Source organism: Berghia stephanieae, chromosome 11, assembly GCF_034508935.2.
Source record: "Berghia stephanieae isolate SIO BIC M18660-M18661 chromosome 11, UCSD_Bste_1.3, whole genome shotgun sequence".
Classification (NCBI taxonomy): domain Eukaryota; kingdom Metazoa; phylum Mollusca; class Gastropoda; order Nudibranchia; family Aeolidiidae; genus Berghia; species Berghia stephanieae.
In genome coordinates this window covers 24,275,464-24,300,463 of record NC_088370.1, presented here as the reverse complement: position 1 = coordinate 24,300,463, position 25,000 = coordinate 24,275,464, and the positions used below count along the sequence as shown (strand labels likewise).

The 25,000-nt window shown below is 32.2% G+C and overlaps 1 protein-coding gene across 1 annotated transcript in view; it reads left to right on the top strand.

Moving 5' to 3' along the window:
- The window catches only part of LOC144956615 (uncharacterized), a 28,288-nt gene extending 6,398 nt beyond the window's left edge, over positions 1-21,890 (top strand). The window contains exons 2-4 of the mRNA XM_078887234.1: positions 17,311-17,699; positions 19,189-19,342; positions 21,741-21,890. Of these exons, the coding sequence (XP_078743360.1) occupies positions 17,333-17,699; positions 19,189-19,342; positions 21,741-21,774 (555 nt within the window). The 5' untranslated portion in view covers positions 17,311-17,332 and the 3' untranslated portion in view covers positions 21,775-21,890. The remainder of the gene's footprint in view (positions 1-17,310; positions 17,700-19,188; positions 19,343-21,740) is intronic.
- The last annotated feature ends 3,110 nt before the right edge of the window (positions 21,891-25,000 follow it).

Sequence of the window (25,000 nt, the reverse complement as noted above, 5' to 3'; positions counted from 1 at the left end):
TGATCGGGATCCCACACCTTACCGCTTTACTCGAGTGTTGGTCTAACATAAACTTTATAGGATTTCTCTTTTATGGTTACTTTGTAGCCGAAGAGATTTCTTCTCAAGAATCCCAGGGTGGAGTTTGCCTTCCTGCATTTGTTTGCAATGTCGTCTTTCCAGGTCAGGCGATTGTTTATCGTTACTCCGAGATATTTTGTTTTGGTGACGTTTTCTAGTGTGTTGTTGTGTATTGTGTATTATCTTTCTTTTGTTGGTAGTTTTCTGGAATCAAGGTCCCGATGAAGAATGTCTGAGTCTTTCTTATGCCTTATAGCTCTGTACAAAAGGCTGTCATCAGTTGAGTTCCTAGCGATAATCTTTCGGGCAAATCATTTATGTAGATAAGAAACAAGAGGGGACCCAGTACGGTACCTAGGGACACACCTGTAGTACTGGAGCTGAGTCTGACATTGCTCTCTCAGTTGTTTACGATTAGTGAGAAAATCCGTTATCCAGTCGTGTGTGTTACTCATGATTCCATATCTCCGCAGTTTAATAGCCAGAGTATGGTAATTGGCTTTATCAAATGATTTACTAAAGTCTAATAATATAGCATCTGTTTGGAGTTGTTTATTCATGTTTTCTGTTAGGTTGTTGCAAGTTGGTATTCGTTGTGTTTCACAAAAGCGCTCCTTTCTGGAGCCATGCTTTATATAAAACATTCAAGTATAGAACAGAGCAAAGAGATAGAGAGAAAGAGTCCATAAATTGTCAGAATTAACCAAGATGTATAGCAAAGAATGCACTCAGTTGTATGTCCACCCAATCAGGTTCAGAGACAGACTCCAGCCGGTCATACCAGGCCTCGACAGCTAACCTCAGGAAAGGAAACATTTTTAGCCTTCAATAAGAAAACATACGGTTTTCTTGAACACACTGCATGGAAAGAGCTGACAACGAGGTATTGGCTTATCTTGCGCCGTTAAAATAATTTAAAGAGATCAGGATAAACTAGAAAAGGATGCTGTTGACTGTTGAATTCTCTCAAGCCTCCCAAGAAAAATGTGTTTCAAAGTCATTTGTCTAATAAATATGATTTTTGTTGGATCCTGATCAGAGATATATATAGGTGACGTGTCCAGCACACTTTTGGAAATTTCATCGAAATTCATTCGTCCTTTCAGTCCTCCTTCATTTCGATGAAATTTCCAAAAGTGTGCTGGACCACTCCTTCGTCGCTTCGCTCCTCAGTCGTTGACGTCACCTATATATATCTCTGCTCCCTATAAATTGTATAAATTTAAAAATCTTAAACTACTTACTTAGTAGTCAAGTAGGGCCCCTCAGGGACTAAAATAAAATAAAATAAAATAAAGGTAAGAAGCGGTGATAAAGTCCTTAGGAGGTTGAAGGAATAAAAAAAATAAATATTTTTCAATATCCAGATGTGGGCATTGAAATTTTAAAATAATTAAATTACTTACTTAGTCAAGTAGGGTACCTCTTGAACCAAAAGAGGTACAGTTCCTAAAAAGAGGTAAAGAGGTACAGTTCCGAAAAACTTAAGTGTATGTTTGAGGTTAGTAAAAAAAATATTTATTAAAAATGTTTATTATAAAATGAGTGATCAGAAGTTTAAAGAGTTAATATTTCATAAGATTGTTGAAACTAGTAGTATAGATGTTATATTAAAATCTATTGATATAAAAGAATATCCAGTTAAAATAGTTCTATCTATAAAGTGTTTATTTAATAGACCTACTGACAATCTAGCAACAGAAAGATATTATAATCATCCTTCAACTATTATTAAAACAAAGAATAATAAATCTTCTTACTATAGACAAGTTAGAAAAGAATTTGATAGATGGTTAAGTGAAGTTCTATTAGCAGGAAGTGGTTTTGTATTTAAAAAGATATTAAACGGAATAATAAAAATTCATAAAACTAAAGTATTAAATGGTTCTAGTTATATACCTTTAAAGTTTAAATCTTCATCAATAATAAATATTAAAAACAGTGATAATAAATGTTTTCTATATTGCCTACTAGCCAAGTTATATCCTGCAGATAGAAATCCTCAAAGGATAAGTAAATATATGGACTATATAGATAAAATAAATATGAATGGAATAGAATATCCAGTATCCATCTCTGATATTCCTAAAGTAGAAAAACAAAATAAATCCTTATCTATTAATGTATTTGGATTAAACGATATATCCAGAAAAGCTTCTATCTATCCTATACATATTTCAAATTATAAGAAAAGAGAAGAAGTAATAGATTTATTATATATTGAAAATCATTATATACTAATAAAAGATTTAAATAAATATATGTTTGATTCTAGAAATAGTAATTCTAAAATAGTATGCCGAAGATGTCTATCACTTCATAGAAACGATAAAGCTTTAGATAATCACTTAGAAACATGTGAAAAGAATACTCCAGCTAGAGAGATAATGTCTTTAGAAGATTCTACTGAATTTAGGAATTATCATTTTAAAATTAAAATCCCATTCGTTATCTACTCTGATTTTGAATCAACTAATAAACAATTTAAAGATAAAAATAAAATAGCAAAACAAGAAATAAATAGTTTTGGTTTGTATCTTCATTCACTTTATCCTGATATACTCGAATCTGAATATATAACTTATACAGGAGATAAAGCTATAGAAGAATATATGAAATATTTAATGCTTATATATAAACAAATAGAAGATATCCATAAAAGAAAATCTAAACCGAAATTAACAGAAGTAGAAGAAGAAGAGTTTCAAAAGGCTAAACGTTGCTATATCTGCTCTAATAAATTTAAAAGTAAAGATGATAAAGTTAGAGAGCATAATCATTTATCTAAAAAATATAGAGGAGCTAGCTGTGTCGGTTGTAATTCTAGAGAAGGTAAAACTAATAAACTAATTCCTGTATTATTCCATAATGGATCTAATTATGATTTTCATATACTAATAACAGAATTAATGAAATATCAAAATAAATATTATAAAGTAAAAGTTTTAGCCAAAACAGCAGAGAAATATATATCTATAGATTTTGGTAATTCTAAATTAAAACTTAGATTCTTAGATTCTTATAAATTCTTAGGTAGTAGTTTAGATGGAATAGTTAATTCTTTAAAAGAGTTTCCTATCTTAGATTCTATGATGTTTTATAATGAAGAAGAAGGAATAACTGAAACAAAATATAAAACTTATTTATTAAAAACAAAAGGGATCTATCCATATGAATATATTGATTCAATTGAAAGACTAAAAGAAGAAGAATTACCACCTTTTATTAAAAAAAGATCTATTCAACAAGATAAGAAATTATATAATATTGATAAAAAGAATTTTATGTATAAATATATTTTAAAGTGGTATAACTATAAAAGAGTTTCTCCATGGTATTCTACTTTAAAAAGAAGTGATATAACAGAAGAAGAATATAATAAAGCTATAGAAGTATGGAATTATTATGAATGCAAAACCCTATTAGATTATCATAATTTATATCTAAAGACAGATGTGTTATTATTAGCCGATGCCTTCGAGCAGTATAGAACTTTTAATTTAACTTCTTCTTCTTCTTCTTCTTCGTTCCTCTGATGGACATCTATGGCTGCAGTCCGACATCTGCTATGAAGTCTGTGGTCCGCTTTAGGTCCTCAGCCTCACCATAGAGCTTTGTGTTGAGTGTTGTAGGGGTGACCCAGTGGTTCGAACGTTGCACGTTGTATAATGGGCAATCCATAAGCACATGTAAAGTGGTTTCATGGTCGGTTCCACATGGGCAATAAGGGGTTGTTCCAATACCTAGCTTTGTAAACATATGTCCTCTTAGTCTATTGTGTCCTGTTCGGAGGCGGAATAGAGTGACTTGGCCACTTCGCTGAATGGCATGGATTGGATCCTGCTTGTTGTGTTCTAGGTGTGTGTCATTCCTTTCTTTGTCTATTTTTAGCTTTATTATTTTCTTTTGCTGATGATAAGTGATTGACGACTTCGGTTGTTCCTTCTGGGCTCCTTCTTTGGCCAGTTGATCGGCAATTTCATTTCCATATATACCTACATGACTTGGAATCCACTGCAGCACAATTTTTCCTGTTTTATCAGATAAGCCCTCAAGGGCCTCCACAGTGTGTGCGGCTTCAGAGTCCTGGTAATTTTCAATAGACCGGAGAGCATCATCAGAGTCTGTCAAGTAAACCACATTTTCCCGTATATTCTGTGATCTCTGGATAGTTCTTTTGTTGCATTGAGGATGGCTTTTTCTTCAGTTTACAAATTAATTTAACTAATCATCAAATAGATCCATGCTATACTTATACCAATCCAGGATTAACTTGGCAATGTGGTTTAAAATATACTAAAGTTAAATTAGAAAATTTAAAAGATAAAGAAATGTTTCATCTATTTGAAAACGGAATAAGAGGAGGATTCTCAGGAGTATTAGGAAGAAGATATGTTGAATTAGAAAAACTATTATATCTTGATGCTAATAACTTATATGGATATGCTATGAGTCAACCATTACCATTCTGTGATTTTCAATGGGAAGAAGATTTAAACTATTATAAGAAGATTCCTAAAGGGAGAGGATGTATTATAGAGTGTGACTTAGAATATTTAGATAAAGATAAAACTAAAAGATATCCATTAGCCCCAGAGCATATTACTCCAACTAAAGAAATATTATCTGATTATCAATTAAAGTTATTAGGAGATAAACCTTTAGGAGAAAGTAAATTAATGTTAACCCTTAAAGATAAAAAGAAATATATAGTTCATCATAGAATCCTTAAAAAGTATATTTCCTTAGGATTAAAAGTTAAAAAGGTTTATAGGATTATATCATTTGAAGAGGAAGCATGGTTAAAACCATATATAGATTTTAATACTGAAAATAGAAAGAAAGCTAAAACAGATTTTGAAAAAGATCTATTTAAGAATTCAAATAATTCCTTCTTTGGTAAGACAATGGAAAACGTTAGAGATAGAAATGATGTTGAGTTATATAATAATGAAGAAATAATTAAAAAGAAACTAAACAATCCTAAATTTAAAGATTCAGTAATATTCAATGATGATTTAGTAGCTATATTATCTAGAAAAGGAACAGTTAAACTAGATAAACCTATTTATCTAGGGCAAGCTATTCTTGATATATCTAAATTGTTGATGTATGAATTCTACTATGATATTATAGAAAAGGTTTGGTCAGATACAGAAATATTATATCAAGACACCGATTCCTTAGTATTTTCTATTAATAGTGAAAATGATATCTATGAAGATATAAAGAATAAAACTCTAACCACTCCATTCCCTAAAGACCATCCTTTATATTTAAATAATGAATCTATCTCTAAAGTATTTGATACTTCTAATTATCCAAAAGATCATTTTCTATATTCAGAAGAAAATAAGAAAGTAGTAGGAAAGTTTAAAGATGAATTAGGTGGAGATAAGATGGAATACTTTCTAGCTTTAAAATCTAAATGTTATACTTATGAGAAGATAGTTAAAGATAGTTCTAGTAGAAAAGAAGAAATAAAAATAAAAGGAGTTTCTAAGTCTACTATTAAAACAGATATTAGGTCAAACGATCTAAAGTATTCTTTATTTAATAGTATTACTTTATATAATAATAATTATTGTTTAAATTCTAAGAATCATGAGATATATATGAATAAAATAAAAAAGATATCTATATCTCCTTATGATGATAAAAGGCGTATATTAGATGATGGAATAAGTACGGAACCATATGAGTAATTAAAAATGAATAAATATAAAATGGAGAATAAAAAATGCTCAAAGTGTCAAGAAATTAAAACAGTTGATAACTTTTATATTTGTCCATCTAATAAAAGTGGATATAGATGCGCTTGCCGTTCCTGTGAACGAATCTATAAAAGAGCTTATTATCAAAGACACCCAGATAGATTTAAAAAAGCCTATAAAGAGTTTATTGAAAGAAACCCTAATTATCAAAAAGAATACTCTGAGAAGAATAAGAAGAAAAGGGCTATTGAAAAATGAATCTATATAAATGAGTACCAATATAAATGAAATGAAAAGATGCTCGAGATGCTTCCAATCTAAATCAATAGATAATTTTCATAAACATTCACAAACTAAAGATAAACGAAGACCTGAGTGTCGAGATTGTACTCGAATATCAACTAAAAAGAATTATGAAGAGAATAAAGAAAAATTTAAAAATAAATATAATGAATGGAAAAGAAATAATAGAGAAAAGTTTTTAGCTTATCATAGAGAATATAATAAAATAAATCATAAAGTAAAAACTTATTATAGTTGGAGTAAACAAGGAATTAAATTTATAGACTTTAATCATTTTGAAAGAGTCTATGATTATTATATTAATTTAGATGTATGCGACTTCTGCTCATCTGAGTTTAAATCTAATAGAGATAGAAATATCGAGCATATCCATTTAAAAGTAACAAATAATATAAGAGGGGTAGCTTGCCACTCCTGCAATCAAGAGTTAAAAGTAATAGATAATAAAAGAAAAGATTTATTATTAGATCTCCATAGATACTTTATTCATCATGATTCTTAAATTCAATTAAATCCATCTTTTCATCTTTACCTTTATAAACTAAAGATAAACCTTCCAGTAACTTTAATTCACTTTTTTTAATAACTGAATATCTTTTAGGAAGAAATACTTTAGTATCATCATCAAAGGTTACTTGAATACTCTTTCCATATTTAGTTTCAATAATTTTGGCTTCTTCAATTAGATATTCCTCATCAACCTCTAACTCACTAATTTTAGTAAAGGATTTGATATTATTAATTTTATTCAGGAAATCTACTTGAGCCATTTTATAAGAAACATTTTTAATTACCTTCATCAGTCATATCAATTATACTTTCAAAATCAGAATGGTCCATTAATTCATCATCTAAAGCTTTTGATATTTTTATATTTAACTGTTTCCTCTTATGTTTAAAAGATAATAATTTCTTTTCTTCATTACTATTTTTTATTTTAGTTGCAATATTTAAACCATTAAAGAAACTATCTATAGCAGCAAGAATAGTTACTTCTGGTTGGTTTTTTAGGATAGCACTTAAAGAAGAAGTAATTAAACTAATAAATAATAACAAAATCTCTGTTACTTCTATGATATCAATTATCCTTTTAGATTTAATTATTTCTTTTTTAATATTTTCCTTTGCTTCTTTTACTTCATTCTTTCTAAAACTTTCTATATTACTAAATTCTGATATTTTTCTTCCATCCATTTATATAAGATAAATCTTAGATACGTAATAAGAAGATTTATTATTTCTCATATTAACTGTATTCCAAGCAGTTGATTGCCTGTAAGCTATTCTGGGGGTAAATACTCTACTTGTTTGATTATAATTCACTTCAACTATTCCCATCTCCATTCTACCACTTTCCATTATATTATCTAAATATCCAGTTAAAAATGATATTCCATTTCTAATATGAATTAGTCCGCTATTAAATCCATTATATAGAATGTACTCTATTAAGAAGAAGTTATATTTACTTCTATCTATCTCATCTAAAGTAATAGACTCACCTCCTTTTAGTTTTCCATCATAAACTTTTAAGATTCTATCATTAATCAAACCCTTAAGAATATTTGATTCTCCAGCAACTTCAAAGTTTATTTTATCATCAACATATTTTTTATTAGTTGAATCATTATCCTCTGTAGGATCGGTAAGATTAATTATTTTATTATTATTCATATCCATATATGCATATCTAAAATCAGGAATGATATATTCAAATTCTAAATAGTTAAACTGAGAATATGGAATATCTTTATCTATGATTAATTGAAATCTATCAGCTAATATATTCATCTCTTTCTTACCAACTCCTCTTGAAGTTTGATGAACCTGATTATCTTTATAAAAGAAAATAACTGATAAAGATTCTGTTCTACTTTTAAAACCTGTTCTTCCATAAATGGTAACTGATTTAAATTGATATGTATCTTTAAAATTATAATCTAAAAGAATACCATTCTTAGATGAATCAGTTCTTTTGTAATGTCCATCAGATTGAGTAGTTAATTTTTGTTCTTCAGTTGGATCGATAAAATCATTATAACTTGATTCAATATTAGAGTAACCATTATTAGTAGAGAATATTTCTAAACCTTTAGCTGTTTTAACTTCTGGTCTTAACCTTGAATCAACATAACTTTTAGTGACTGAATCGTTATCCTCTGTAGGAGCAGCAAGATTAGTAATTTTATTATTATTCATATTCAAATCACCTGTCATTGGAATATTTCCATCTCTAAAACTTCTAAAATTATTATTAGCTATATTTAAAGCTTGAGTAGATTTATTAATAGCTTCTCGATCAACATATAATTTATTAGCAGTATCATTATCTTCAGTAGGAGCAGCTAGATTAGTAATTTTATTATTATTCATGTTTATCTCTCCTTTAGATAAACCCTTTTCAATATAATCATCGTTTTTAATATCATTAGTGTTTTTAGAAATAGTAAGATTATATCTTCCAAATATATCCATTTTTTAAGAATAATTTTTAAATTAAAAAAGTAAAGGAGTTAATTTATTTTTATACTTTCCAGTTTCCTTCTTCTTAGATAAATCAATAGTTAGAAAACCGAAATCTTCATTCCAGATCTTAGAACATAACTTCCTGAATTCATTATAATCAAAATCATCCCATGCACAATCTTGATGAATAAAACTTAAACTTCTTTTATCTTGAGGAAATAAAATAATTAGATTAGCATTCTCTCTTATAGTTTGTCTAGGTAACCTAAAATAATTCTGAGAGATATAAAAACAATCAATATTAGAATGTTTCCCTCTAGTATAATAATTTTTGCATACTTTTTGTTTTTCTCCTATAACATCATCAAATATAATTAGATTCTTATTTATTCTTGAAATATCTCTAGGATCTAAAATATCTTCATCATTATCAAAGAAACTAACTTTTATTTCAGGATTATATATTCCATTAGATTTTAAATGATTAATAATACTATTTAATTCTAAATCATTTTGAACTTGAAAAAGCCTTAGCACTACGTCTTTAGGAAATTCTTCTAATCTTTTTAATAGTTCATATTCTTCTTGAAATAGGGATTTACCATAAACCATTAAATTATCATAATCTAATAAATTATTTTTCAATAATAGATTCATTAAAAGATTAGTTTTACCACATCCCGATTTACCAACGATAATTCCTCTAATACTATTAGGTAGTTCAGGATTATTTTTTCTTATTACTTTCTTTTTACTCGATAAATTTTCAATATCCATTTTTATTTAATAATATTGAATCTCTTACCTGTAGATTCAAGGGTTATATTAACGTCTGAGATTAGAGTTCCATAGGCTGTTACTGCCGTTCCTGGTGCTCAATTAAATTTAGCTTTTACTTTAATATCAATATTAGAAATATTAGTTCTGTCTTCATGTTTAGAGACGTCTACTACGAATACTGGGAATAGATTTTTAAAAGATAACATACTGATACTATTAGCTTCATCAGTATCATAAAACTTTCTTTTAAAATCGTATGTCTCTTTAAAGATTCTAGAATATTTATTATTTTGGAAATCAACCTCTAGATCTTGATTAGGATATCTTCTTGTGTTTAACTCAACGTGAATTTCTTCTAGTTCTAGATTGTTGAAGTTTGATTTAGAATTTAATTCAGATTCCTTTTGAAATCCAATAATAAGATATCTAGGTTTCCCTGTAGTATTTTGAAAGCTCCAATCTAATCTATTTGAATTTTCCATTAGAGCATAAGTTTGAGTAAACCTTCCTCTGAATAGAATATCGATAACTGATTTATTTTCAATAGATTTATAAAGTTTATTTTCTTCTTCTAGAGATGGTTTAATAATTGGAATATATAGAGATGTTTTATTTAAAGTGATTTTAAAGTCTTCTTTATTCGTTCCTTCTTTAACTTGAATGAAATCGTTATTGATTACTCTTTTAAGTCTAATTAGTTGTTTCACTCCATAAAGAATTTTATTATAGTCTTCCATAAATCCGAAAATATGTTTTAGGGGAACGTTAAAAGAAAACTTTTTAAAGTTAGATCTTAAAGTCATAGAATCGTTTTCTTTATTATCATCATAAGCCATATCAGGGAGCCAACACATACTTAAACCTTCTATAGCTGATTGAGCTGGAGAATATTTAAGCATTCCCATCATCGTAGTGGTTTGTCCAGGATTATTAATATTTTCTACTTCTTGTCCATTTAGATAATAGGAGATATTACTAAATAGATACATCATAGAATTATTAATTAGAGCTACGTTGTTTTTATCAGTATCAGTAAAGTCTCCATCTTTCTTAGCAAGTTCCCCTTCAAAGTATAGATAAGCTTCAGAAGGAAGAGTGATAAGATCCTGCTGTTGAATAACGATATCAATATTGCCCGCATTATTTAGATTATTATTAGAATCAACTGGGAAGAATTCAAAATATTCAAACTCTCTAATACTACCATCTTCAAATAAAGTTCTATCGTTAATATTAAATATTTCTTTAGAATTTATCTCTGCCATTTTATATAGGATAATTATTTGATAAATTTTATTGATGTTCCTTTAAAAATATTTTCTACTTTCTTCATAGGAAGTGGTTTATCATTAGAAGTAGAGGTGGAAGAAGAAGGTGTTGTTTTATTAGTTCCTTTATCTCCAATAGAATTAATAATTCTTTCTGTTCCTTTAGTAGCAGCTGTTTTAATAGCAGCCTCTGCTGCAGAGGAAGCTAGTTTCTTTGATGTTTCTGAAAAGATAGCAGAAATTATAGAATCCATTATCCCTTTACCTTTCTTCTTCTTTCTTTCTTTTTTGATCAGCATTTTATAAAGAAAAAAATTGTTTAGTTAATTTTATAAATTTATCTTTACTTAGTTTATTTGTTTCATATAAATATTTTAGAATATCTGATATTTCATTTATGACTCCTGTATTCCCAGCTTTATTAGAAGCTAATAGAAGTTTTAATCTTTTTAATAAATAATCAGAATCTTTAATAATACCATCTCCTTCATATTCTTCAATAATAGGAATTCCTCTTTCTATTTGATTTAACACTTCTAATTCTTTATCAAAATCTATATATTGAATTTTTTCTTCTTTAATTTGTTTATATATCTTATAATCTTTACTACTAAATCCTCCACTACCTTTTCCTCCATCAAAGAAATTTAAAGAGGTTGCTAAATCAAAGTAAATATTTTTATCTTCTTCTGAAAGATTATAATAATCTATATTTTTATCTCTGGAGACTAATTTATATAGATTTTCATTCATAGGAAAAATTTTATCTTGAATAACTATATTATCCCTAAAAATTTAATAGGAGTATTTCTTAAATAAACTTGATCATCGATTAATCTTAAGAATGGATTTAAATTATCTACTTTACTTTTAGCTAAATATTTAGCTCCTATAGGTCCTGGTGAAATTGATAAGATATTAGCTGCTTTTGGTTTTAACTCTTTTAATGCTTTTCTATTCTCTTCTCCTTCTTTCTTTAAAGCATCTATTATTGGTTGTTGTTGTTTTTCTAGTTCTAGCTGAGAATAGAAATCTCTAGTTTTATCGTTAATAGATTCATTAAATAATTTCTTTTTTAATCTTATATTTTCGCTTATTATATGATCCATTTTTAAAGTAAATAATTTATCAAAGAAATAAAATCTTTTAATGTCTTAGGTTTAGAATTAATTATAAAGACGCATAGGTGACCGCATATAACACTGTTATCTGGTTGAACGATCATATTAGAATAATAGATACCTTTATAAGTTTTATCTTTTTTAAAATAATTAATCATCTCTATTGGTGGAACTAAACCAAAAGAATCAAAATATAATATTAAGTTTCCTTTCTTTATCCAACAAGTCCAGTGGGTTCCATTGTTATCTGAAGTATCTAAATTTAATACTCCTGATTCTATTTTACTTGGGGTATCTAATTCATCTCTCATAAAACATCCTTTAAAGTTAGGATTTTTCATCATATTGATTATATCTAAGTTTGATAAACTTTTATAGAATATTGGATTCATTTTATATATCTAAAATAAAGCCCCTAGAAGGGGAGAGAGATTTTAAAAAATCAAATAATCCATCTCCTTTCTTAAGATATAAACCTTCTCCATTATAAAACCCATCTCTAGTTAGATTATGTTTCCCCCTATAAGGTTTTAGAATTAGTCCTTCTCCATGGGATTCTATTTGACAAACACATCCACCTTTTTTAAGATATAGACCGTTACCTAATAGTTTAGATACTCCAGTTGATACAGCTCCAGTTAAAGCTCCAATTCCTAATGCTGGTAAAACTTTACTAGCTACCATTGGTAAAGCTCTACTACCTAAAGCTGCAAGTGCTCCTAAGAAACCCCCGTGTTTAATATTGTATTCTTGTTGTGTTTTTGAGATGTTTAGTTTAACACTCTTTTTATTATCAATAGCTTTTTTAATTTTATTTAGTTGAGTATTAGTAAGGTAAACCTCATCGTTTCCTTCAGTCATTAAATCTTCATAAGTAAAGACAAGAGATATCTTATCAGTAGAGTTTTGAATCTTTTTCTTTTGATGATCTGATACGTTAATCTTGATTCCAGTATAAGCCATTTTTAAAGGAACAATTTTAAGCTTCTCTTAAATGAAATCTTAAATCTACTAATTCGTTTTGATTATTAATTAGATTTCCATCTTGATCAGTTATTCTAATTTTTATATTTGAAATTGGATTAGTGAAAACTGGTAGATATATAGGATTATTTATATTATTAATAATTTTATAACCGAAACCTACATTAGGAAAGAAAGAATAGATAATAGGTTTTTTAGATCCATTAACAGTTGAACCTTCTATTATATCTACTTCTATATTAATTGAATTTATTTTTGTTATTTGAACATTGTTCTCCGAAATATTTTCATCATCATGTAATCTATTATTATTAAACCCTAGAATACTTTTTAAATCATCGTTCATCTCAACCCAATAAATAGGAGCTTTTATTTTTATAATAGATTTTGCTGTTTGATTATTTGGTTCTAGTAGGAATACATCTTCTTCTAATCCTATAGATGTTAATTTATTAACTATATAATTATTAATATCTGATATTTCATAAGCTCCCGTAGGAATATTAATTTCTAAAGTTTTAGTTGTGTTATTATCATTTAGATCTACATATCTAATATCTATTTTAGAATTAGTTAAATTAGGAATAGTATTATAAGTGGAAATATAATGAAGAGCTAATTCTAATGGATAATTATAATACATAGAAGGATTAAATCTTAGATTATATTCTGAACCTTTAAAAGAAACGTTAATTAATTGACTAGATTTTGATTGAATTTTTACTTCCATTTCATTAGTTAAAATTTAGATAGTTGTAGTTCTTCTTGATAAAAAGATCCTAATACTTCTTCTCCGCTTAAATCTTTAATTTTATATGTAGTTGGAATAGTAGGTAAAACAGTAACTATTTTAAATATCTCTTTAGTCCAATTAGTTGTATATCCCTTTTCAAATTTATTTTTATATTTAACTATTCTAACCCTATCGTTAATATTAAATTTACTTTCAGTTGGTGAATGCTCTTCTTTAAATACTTTATTATATATTTCTTCTTCGTTTGATTTTTTACTTCCTTCTATTGGTGACATATTAATAGTTGAGTGATGGGAATTATTATATTCATTTAATAAATTGTCTAATACATTATAATATTTATTTGAGTTAGTTGCGGTGAAATGCTTATAGATTTTATTTTTCATTGTTTTAATCCATCTTTCTACTACTGTTGATTTCTCTTCATTTTGAGTAGAATATAAAATTATATTATTTTTATCTAATAATTGTTTAAATGATTTATTATAAAACTCCTTACCCGAATCACTCCAAATCTTATTAGGTTTTCTACCTTTATTTAATATAGATTCAAATGCTTTAGTTACTTCTATTCCTGTTTTATTTCTTAATGGAACTATCCAGCCGTATTTACTAAATATATCTATAACCATTAATAGATATTTAATATGTTTATTTTCTTTTGAGAATTGTTGCATATCAGCTAAATCAATAGCCCAAGTATCATCTATATAATAAACTACTACCTTTCTCTTAGGAAATTTCTTTCTTATTGGTTTATGTAGTTCAGAGGCTAATTGTCAATCATTCACTCCTAATCCTAAAGTATGTTTAGCACCAATTAGATTGGTTATTAATCTTCTATCTAACCATTCTTTAAAACCTTTAGTTTTGGCAGTTTTTAATTCTTTTAGCATGGATCGATCGCAATCTTTTCTATCTTCGTTATCTCTATAGCATATATCATGTCTCATTGATATTTCGTCTAATTCATTTATAGGAATTGAATGAGGTAAAGGCTTATCATTTGAATCTAGTCTTTTGTCTAGTTTAGTTCCGGGACCTGCGAAATTGTATCCTGGTAAGTGCATTTCAAAAGGTAAATCAGTCCAACCACTCCCTTTTATAAATCGATTTTTCTTTGAAGAGCAGATAACGCATTCACCTTTCAATCTGTTATCTACACTTTGAATGTTTTTAGTTTTGGTTCGTTGACGGCATTTCAGGCAATATATCTCTTCCATTTTATTAGATATTATATCTGCTTGGATTCAATTTGACAACGCGTAAACAAATGCTTGGATTCAATTTGGTAACGAGTAAACAAATGCTTGGTTTCAATTTGGCAACGGATAAACATTTTAAAATCTTAACAGCTCCGAAGATCTTCCGAGCTGTAAAAATAATAATTATTTAATACCTTCAACCTCCTGAAGACTTTATCGCCGCTTCTCTATTATTTTACTTTTATACTTTCATCATTGTCTTAGTATCTCCCTACTGGTAACTTTTTAACTACTTTTTAAAATTCTAATAAATTGTTTACTACCTTAAAGCCCTTGAAGACTTTATCGCCGCTTCTCCATTATTTTTTATTTTTTTTACTAACCTCAAACATACACTTAAGTTTTTCGGAACTGCACCTCTTTACCTCTTTACCTCTTTACCTCTTTACCTCCTGAAGACTTTATCGCCGCTTCACTACTTTTTTATATTTTTTTATTTTTACTTTCTTACTCCCTGAGGTACCCTACTTGAGTAAGTAAGTAAGTTTAAATATTTTAAAAATTCATACAATATATAAAGGGGTAGAGATATATATAGGTGACGTGAACGACTGAGGAGCGAAGCGACGAAGGAGTGGTCCAGCACACTTTTGGAAATTTCATCGAAATGAAGGAGGACTGAAAGGACGAATGAATTTCGATGAAATTTCCAAAAGTGTGCTGGACACGTCACCTATATATATCTCTCTGATCATCTAAATATGTTAATATACGTCACCAAGAAAGTCTTTCATTTTCGAAATTAATAGTTACCAACATCACCATAATCACTACCAATATCACCACCACCACCTCATCATCACCATACTCATAATTATCATCATCATCACCGTCATCATCATCATCATCATCATCATCATCATCATCATCATCATCATCATCATCATCATCATCATCATCAACAACATCATCATCATCATCATCATCATCTTCATCATCACCGCTACCACGATCACCACCACCTCATCATCATCCCCACCACCATTATCAATACTACTATATCCATAATCACCTCATCATCATCATCATCATCATCATCATCATCATCATCATCATCATCATCATCATCATCATCATCATCATCGTCATCATCATCATCATCACCACCACAACATCGTCATCAACATCATCCTGATCATCATCTTCATCATCGTCTTCGTCATCATCATCATCATACTCATCATCATCATCATCATTATCATCATCATCATCACTACCAAGATCACCACCACCACTACTATTATCACCACAATCACCTCATCATCATCATCATTATCACCAACATCACTTCCACCATTATCTTCATTACGATGACGACCAACACAACACAAGTAAAACTAACACCAGCACCATCTCCTCCTCTCCCACCACCCCCCCCCCCCTTCCAGTCCTCATAATAAAGCTATACTACCGGCCCATACGGTTACTATATCACATAAAGTCACATTTTTAACAATGATAATTATTTAAGCCAAAATAATCAACCGCTTACACGGGCTAAAAATAATATATTTTTAAAGCGCCGAATTGTCAACAAATATTTCATGGATTATGCCCCTTCGTTCTAATATAGCTCAAATAGGCGGATTTTCATCTCCCTATTTTACACTGTTAGAGGAATTTCTCAATGTGGTTCTATATCAACATCGATTAATAGTGGTCTCGGGTTACTTTGTACCAAATTTGGTGCTTTCATCACTAATTTGCACAATTTTACCCTAATTCCCCTAGCTATAATATTACTGCTGATATTACTGTCGTTTTTATACCACCGATGTGATGATTATTGCCCTGGGAAATATTTAGTTAAACGTTGTCGGCAAACTGTCAATTGGTTCTGTCTAGCTTCTAGCCCGAACAAACCAAAAGTAGACAGATTCGGGGACATTATATTTTTCGCGTCTGCTTCAGATTTTCATTTGACCTCACATAAGTTAATTAAAGGGGAGACATTCCGAAAGCTCCTACATCCCCAGTATTTTTTCACCGTTGATCTTTTGTCACGCGTTTATTTATTCAATTTGTCATCATATAAAAGCATTTAAAAACTCTAGAACAAACCTTGATAGATTTGTGAAAGTTTAGAATTTCCCAATTTGACCATTGTTTTGATTCTCGGCCGCCATTTTAATTTGTGAAGTATTGAAGGTAGTGAAAAGCAGTCCGAGGGTTTTTTTCCTATTAGGGTTAATCATAAGTCTTAGTAAAGGTGCTAGGGTGTTTATTTTCCTATTAGGTTTAGTTAAAGGCACTAGGTTTTACTTTTTCTTGGGTTAGTTGAGGGAATATTATTTGAGTTGTTTCCCTTTGTAGGAGCTTTCGGAAGGTCTCACGAGAAAAGCGTGGTAAAGACTTGCGACTTATTGTTATTGATATCAACTGACTGATAAACTAAAATCATGCCGAATCATGCATGACAACGACGACAAGCACATCGATTAGAATATGCATCTAATAGTAATCAAGCTAATCAAGAAAATGATTCAGGCAATATCGAATGAAAATAGTTCCGTCCCCGCGAAATTGCGGGCTTTTTACTAGCATATATATTATACCACGGGCTGTTGGCTTAAAAGTTTTTATTATCCCGAACAGTTGAAGCCATTTACAATCCACCATGAAGTCTGTTCTAACCCTGACCTTGATGCTGGCAATGATCGGGCACAGTCAACCAATTACTGTCAAGGACATTGAGCCGTCATCGCTGGAGGTTCAAGAATACCTGGACGATTTAATGGACGACGATTACGATTTTGAAATAGTGGATTTGGACGATGCTTTACACAAAGCCCGGATTTTGAGAGCTTTGTCCCGCCTGATTGCAGAGGCTGAAGCCATGGATGTCGGCCATCCCAGAAAGAGACTTATTGGAAGTGGGCTCGAGAAATCAAAGAAAGTGGTCAGCAAGGCAGCTCATAAAATTGGCGATTACTTTACTAAGACTTGGAACAACGCAAAGGAGGAGTTTAATAAAGTTGCACATGGTAGTATAGATTTGTGGTCCTCTGAAATGTGTTGATGATGGTGGTGGTTGTGATAACGGTGATGATGATGATGATGATGATGATGATGATGATGATGATGATGATGATGATGATGATGATATGATGATGATGATGAGTGCAATGGAGATGATTTAACATTACGTGTCAATTCTACCCATCCGTTTAACTAAGTTTGCCATGTCTCCATTAATCACATCGAATCGTTTGTTTTTCGGCCTATTTTCAATGTATTCTCTTAATAGGATTCAATAGTCTGATGTCACGTCCGCCCAGCAACCAGCAGCTTAGCGTTTAACAAAATTTCGGTACACTTTATTCTTCATGCTGGTTAGAACTTTTTCACATGTCATGTGATCAGAATGTATGTAAGTCAAAACACGATCAGATTTATGTTTTTCTCCTCTGGATACACATTTATACTCGTATGAGATGTATTACACAAGGGCGGTGATGGAGATAATGGCGTCCGCTGCCATTGTTCCAATAGTTTAGAACCAGTAACTATGGGTCATTACGAGGGGAGTGACGTCACGACTGGTTAACTCTATTATCAGCTATTTAAATAAACAAACCCAATGTCCAGGGGCCAAAATGTCTCTAACTTTACTGTTGTATCCAATGATTCAAAATCTCATTAGTCCAACGCGTGCCAATTTCCAGGTCAGATAATCCAAATTTATATGGGCTCATTATTATATTGGAAACACACACTCGTCTTTGAATCAGAAGTTCGTGAGTTCGAGTCCCGACCAGCGCATAATTGGGTCATTGGAAAGGGCTCTTTACTCACATTATCACCATACTCAGGTGTAACATGAGTACCTAGCCGTCAACAGCGTTGTCTCTGTTTAAAAAAAAGATTATAATATCGCTTAACAGGCGTCATGTCTCGTTCTACATGTTATGTGTTGCTGTTGGCTAGGGAACTTTCGTTAACGCGTTGAGCACGTTTAGTCGATATTGCGCTATATAAAAATGAAATAAATAAATAAAATTCCCTTTATTTATCCCACAGGATAAATGTGTCTTTAGGGTCTATTCCAAGAGAAGATTTGAAGAACCCAGGCGTCAGCCACACTGCAGCGCCGCAGAATGAGCTAGGGCGCGGTGACATGCTATAGGCCACACAGCGCAGCTGGGTATTCAAACTAGGTGTTTCTTGGTACGAAGCGAAGACCGTACCACTGAGCCACGCTGCCCCTAGTTCAAGCTCAAGTTAAAAAATATATTTGAGCTTTTATACAGAGCAATATCCACTAAATACAAAGCGCTTTAAAAGGGGTCCCTGGCCGATAGCAACATTTAGGATAGGACATGACACCTGTTAGGCGATATTACAATATTTTCGGACAGAGACAACGCTTTTCACGGCCAGGTATTCGTTTTACACCTTAGTACGGTGAGAGAATGTGAGTAATCTTTTCTTTTGTTTTTCTTTTTTTTTATTCCTCGCCGACGTTGGAATCAGGTAACTTCAGCGATGCAGTCCATAAGTTGATACCCTACATCCACTCGGGGATGACAGTGGCCGCCTGTAGAACTGGCTTCGCCGCTATTGCCTCGACCGTCCTTGGACTAGGCGGTGCTGTTGCCGGAATTGTAGGTGGTCCTTTGTGTAGCGCGTAAGTATCGACTACAATGTAAATATCGATACTACTATATCTCTACTTTGGCTTCACCTTCGCTAACTATAGGGCTCATCTCAATGTTATTGTGACTTGGGATCTGGCACTATTGTAGCGGGACTAGTAGCTGGTCCTTTGTGTCGCTCGTAAGTATCGACTTTAACATTATATATCGATACTATATCCATTTTATTTACATAATTCTCTAGCTTGGCATCACTTTAGCTGTAGGGTGGTCTCACCGACGTTGTCATACCTGTCTTAGGATCCGCCGCTCCCATAGTCGGACTGGTATCTAGTCCTTTGTGCAGGGCGTGAGTCTCGACTCCATTGTATATCGATACTATATCAATTTGATTCTCTCATTTGGTATCACCTTCGGGGGATTAAGGGTAAGCAGATCGAAGACAGAGTATTTGTGTATCGGACAACAGAGAGCAGAACCATCAATGAAGATAAGAGAAAGGGATGTGACAGATACAAACCAATTCAAATACTTAGGAACAACTGTTCAAGGAGATGGGGGCAATGAGATGAAGGTTAAGAAGAGGATACAGGCAGGCTGGAATAATTGGAGGAAGGTAACTGGAGTTATGTGTGACAAACGAATATCCGCAAAGCTGAGGGGGACAATATATACAACAGTTGTAAGACCAGCAATGTTATATGGACTAGAGTCAGACGCTACAACAAAGAAACAAGATAAGGAAGTTGAGGTGGCAGAAATGAGGATGTTGAGATGGTTGCTTGGCTGGACAAGAAAATATAAAGTGAAAAATGAACGAATTCGAAGTTTGACTGAAGTGAAGAATATTTCAATAAAGATGAGAGAAGATAGATTGACATGGTTCGGCCATGTAAAGAGACGAGAGAGAGGGAGTACGTGGGAAGGAAAGTTTTGGACCTACAAATAACGGGAAAGAGGAAAAAGGGACGCTCAAAGAAAAGGATGATATGAAAGAAGTGGGCCTGACGGAAGATAATGCGTTGAACCGAGATGCATGGAGATGTGGCATTCATTATGGCAACCCTGCATAATGCGGGATAAACTGAGAGAAGAAGAAGGTATCATCTTCGCCAGTTGTCACGGGTGCCACAATTATCTTGGTACAAGTCTCTACCTCTCTATGCAGAGCGTAAGTATTGAATCCAATGTATATATAGGTACAATATCAATTTGACCTACTTCTTTCTTCACTTTGGTACCACCTTTGATAGCTGTTGAGTTGACTCAAATAACTTGGTACCTGTTGCAATTGTCGTTGGACTTTTGTGCTACTACCACCATATCATTCCTTTATAACTATGGTAAGAATAGTTTGTTCAGAAAGATGTTATTGCCTGAAATAAACGTATGTACTGGACTGAACTTGTATCACCTTTGCTCGCAGTCGAGGTGACTTCACTGCTGTTGACTGTAAACTCACAGCCTGACACACACTAAATCTCACACATACAAACATAAACACACACTCATACACATACACACACACGCACACGCACACACAAACCAACAAATTACGTAATAACACAGAACAATGACTACCAAAAGGTAGTAAACAGTGAGTTTTATTCAAAGTGCAAACAATGGTATTTTGGATTTGCTTGTGCATTTACTACATCCTCTGGGATCGTCTCATCGCTAGTGATATGATTTTAGGTGAGTTTTTTAGACTAAGACTGAAATTATACTGCCACACAACTGGATGGCGCCGCGAAAAAGGTTAACTTATAGCCTGACACTGACCTAAAAATGACGTCAAAAGACAAGTCTTTGGCCACAATAGAAAACAAATCCTGAGTTGTATTCAACAGTTCAACCAATGGGATCACTTGTTTCTTTGAGTACTACTCACTTGACAATGACTCACCTAAAAATGACGTCAAAAGATAAGTCCTTGTCTGTCCTAGTGTCAGGCTTAGTTAACGATGGCTACGCACTAAGACCGTAGCAATCGTTAATATCCTGACACTAGAACCCTCGAGGCCTTTGACGTCATTTTTAGGTTTGTGCAGTTGTCGTTAGTAGAGCTCAAAGGAAACAAGTGATTCCATTGGTTGAACTATTGAATACAACTCACGATTTATTGTCTTTTGCGGCCAAAGCCTTGCCTTTTGACGTCATATTTTGGTCATTGTCAGGGTATAAGTTTACAAAGGCTACACTTGGAGACAGTGGGTGAATGCGTTTGCTACATGCTTAATTCCCTTGATGAGTGACTGTGTAACAATCATTAGGATACCAAACTTCAAAACTCAGTATTGTGGTTTGTGAGATTTGCTCAAACATGTGTATATTAATTCATCGAGGGACATAAGCGGTAATAAACGCATTCCCCTAAAATGTATCAATTAAAATAACTATTTTTTTCAAATTTTTTATCCCAATATTTAGAGCTTTGGCCAAATTAGAACATCTCGCAGGCTAAGGGACAGAATTATTGAGGAGTTGCCCCCCTTGATCCAAAATACAATGACGATATGCTGGTTTGTTTATTGTAAAAAAGGAACCAATAAAATTACAGATATCTTTCGACCATCATAATGCTTCTGGATTTTTTTTTATTTTCCTTGTAATTGTTGTTGTTGTTGTTGATGTTGTTGATGTTAGCTGTTGTTTATGTTGTTGTTGTTGTTAGGTGTTGTTAGGTGTTGTTGATGTTTTTGATGGTGTTGTTGTTGTTCTTCTTCTTTTTCTTCTCCTTTTTCTTCTTCTTCTTCTCCTCCTCCTCCTCCTCCTCCTCCTCCTCCTCCTCCTCCTCCTTCTTCTTCTTCTTCTTCTTCTTCTTCTTCTTCTTCTTCTTCTTCTTCTTCTTCTTCTTTTTCTTCTTCTTCTTCTTCTTCTACTTATACTCCTCCTCCTCCTCCTCCTGCTCATCCTTCTCATGTATAGTTTCTTATCAACAGCAACCTCAGGACTTGAGCCATTTTCCTTCTGTCTGCCTCCTGGCTAAACCAGTCAATTTTATTTCTGTATTATATCAGAGTGTTTGACGTCTCACCCTCACTGCTCTAGTTTTTAAGGGAGCATGCTTGTCCACAGTACCAACGCATAGATAACCACGTCTCTCGGACAGTCGTCATAATGTAGACAATGGTTATGAGAGATGGAATGAGATTAGCGGAAGAGTAGCGTCCCTTGATTGGACGTCACCTTACAGAGAGAACGTCAATTTGGTTTTGCGCTTGCGTCTCTCTCGTCCTCGCTTTCGGTGAAGTGTCTCAAGCCGCTTTCACCGGAAGCGAGGACGAGAGACGCATGCGCACAACCAACATGACGTTCTCTCTCTAATAACTTTTCCGCCAGTGACGTCCAATCAAGGGACGCTACTCTTCTGCTAATCGCATTCCCTATTGGTTAACACAGAAAACTACACATGTTTTACTATCGATGGTGTGGGTTTTAAGTAAAATACCGACTCTTCAACCGCTTGATCAATAGAACCAACACAGAAAACTATATTTATACTTAAACTATAATATGATCTAGAAAGTCGTGTGTTAACTAGTCACCTATTTGGCAGTATAAAAACAACAACAATGACCAGAGAGAGAGAGAGAGAGAGAGAGAGAGAGAGAGAGAGAGAGAGAGAGAGAGGTCGATATAATTCACTTTATTGTTCATAAACAGCCAACCATGTTTTTCCGAGCACGTTTGAAGGTGTGTTACAAATTCCACGCTTTGATTGGTCAAAAATCTACTGGGTTAAACTGTCGTGACGTCACTTCCCTCGAAATGACGCTTAGTAGCTGGTTCTAAACTATCGGAACAATGGCGGACGCCATTAACTACATCACGCCCTTATGAAATACTTCTCCGACGAGCATAAAAGTGTATCCAGGGGTGAAAATCATTATAAATCTGATCATGTTTTGATATTTATACAATCTGATCACATGACATGTGAAAACGTTCTAGCCAGCATGAAGAATAAAGAGTACTGATTTTCTTTGTTTAGAACCAAGCTGCTGGTTGCTGGGCGGTCGTGACATCAGACTATTGAATCCTATTTCGTTCTATCTATTGACAAACTTGAAGTCTCTCAGGTCTTTGTTTTTGCCATCCATGTTTATGAGTAATTTTTACAAAACTGTATTAACCAGAGAATAAACGTTCAATGTTACACATAGTTTTGTGTGATGGTCCGTTATAGTTCCGGATGGCAATATTGTGAGCTTCTTAGCCATGCACATACTATCTATAGAACGAAAGAAGCTAACGGCACTTAGTCCTTTGTTAATCATTTTTACCGCTACTTGAATAATGGGAGCGATCTATATTCATGTTTTCGTCTAACCGAGTCATCAATCGCATGATTTGTTGATGTCCATCGATTGGATATTTCTTTACTATTTAAATATTTCAGAACTATGTGTAACACGCCTGACCGGCGAGTCTTATTTTTTTTTGGCTCTTCCATTTACGGGATTTGAGAGATTTTTATGTGAAATTACGCCTGGATTTTAATACCATCTAATTTGTGATATTCTTGTGATTTTATTGATATTCATATTAAAGATTTCTAACAGAAGATTTTTCTAAAATTTTCAAAAATGGGTATGGATTTTACAAAGTCGATCAAAGTTTAAAACCGTTATTTGTTTACAGGCATATTGGAAACTTTATTTTACAAGTTTTAAAAACTACTGTGTACATAGATCTTATTTTATGAACAGACTCAGAGGGGGCAGACGAAAACAACGAAAACAACGCCCTATTACCACCGTCACTGGTCACCGGCCACCCCACTCCGCTAAACCTACGACCTCAATCATCACTTAAATTAATCAACACTCGTCCCCCATCCAATCTAATCACTTCAATAAATTCTCCTCACCGTTGTTTGTCAAGGGTCAACACTGTCCGTGACAGACAGTAAGAAATGAACGACCACCGGGACAACAAATCGCAGCAACAGCACCGTTTCGAGCAGCAACAACAACAACAACAATAACAACAACAACAGCAACAACAACAACAACAACAACAGCAAAAACAACCTGCACGTACTGATCATACGAGTATAACAATCGGATTGCTAAATGTTAAATCGTGCCGTAATAAAACTCTAGATATAATCGACATACTTGAAGATCACAAAATGACTATTTTTGTTATCTTGGAAACACGGCTTAACCATTCATATGACGACCCAGTTCTAAAAGCAATTACACCCGAAGGCTTTAGTAAATCATTCCCACGCATCGGGAGGAGAGGAGGTGGAATTGGAATCATTTATAACTTGTCACTCTTTGATAAGACATCATTCCACCATGATTATTTTAGAAGCTTTGTGTATGCTGGATTTGCCATTCATGAAAATAATTTTTAAGTCGTTTCACCCACCACCAAGCCAACAAAACAAAATATCAACAATTTTTTTATCAGAATTCGGTGAATTTTTGTCGATTCAATTCATAAACAAAAAAGCATAATATTTTTATGGTGATTTTAACATCGATTATTTTGGAAACAAAAATGAATCCAAAGTATTTCAGGAGTCACCTTGTAAGCGGTCTTACAAACAACCATGGCCACACAATAGATCATGTCATTACAGACAGTGAACATTCTCTCTCTTCGCCGGTCTTGAATATTGATCAATTAATCTCGGACCATCACTTAATTGTGTTTTGCGTTTTATTTCAAATGAA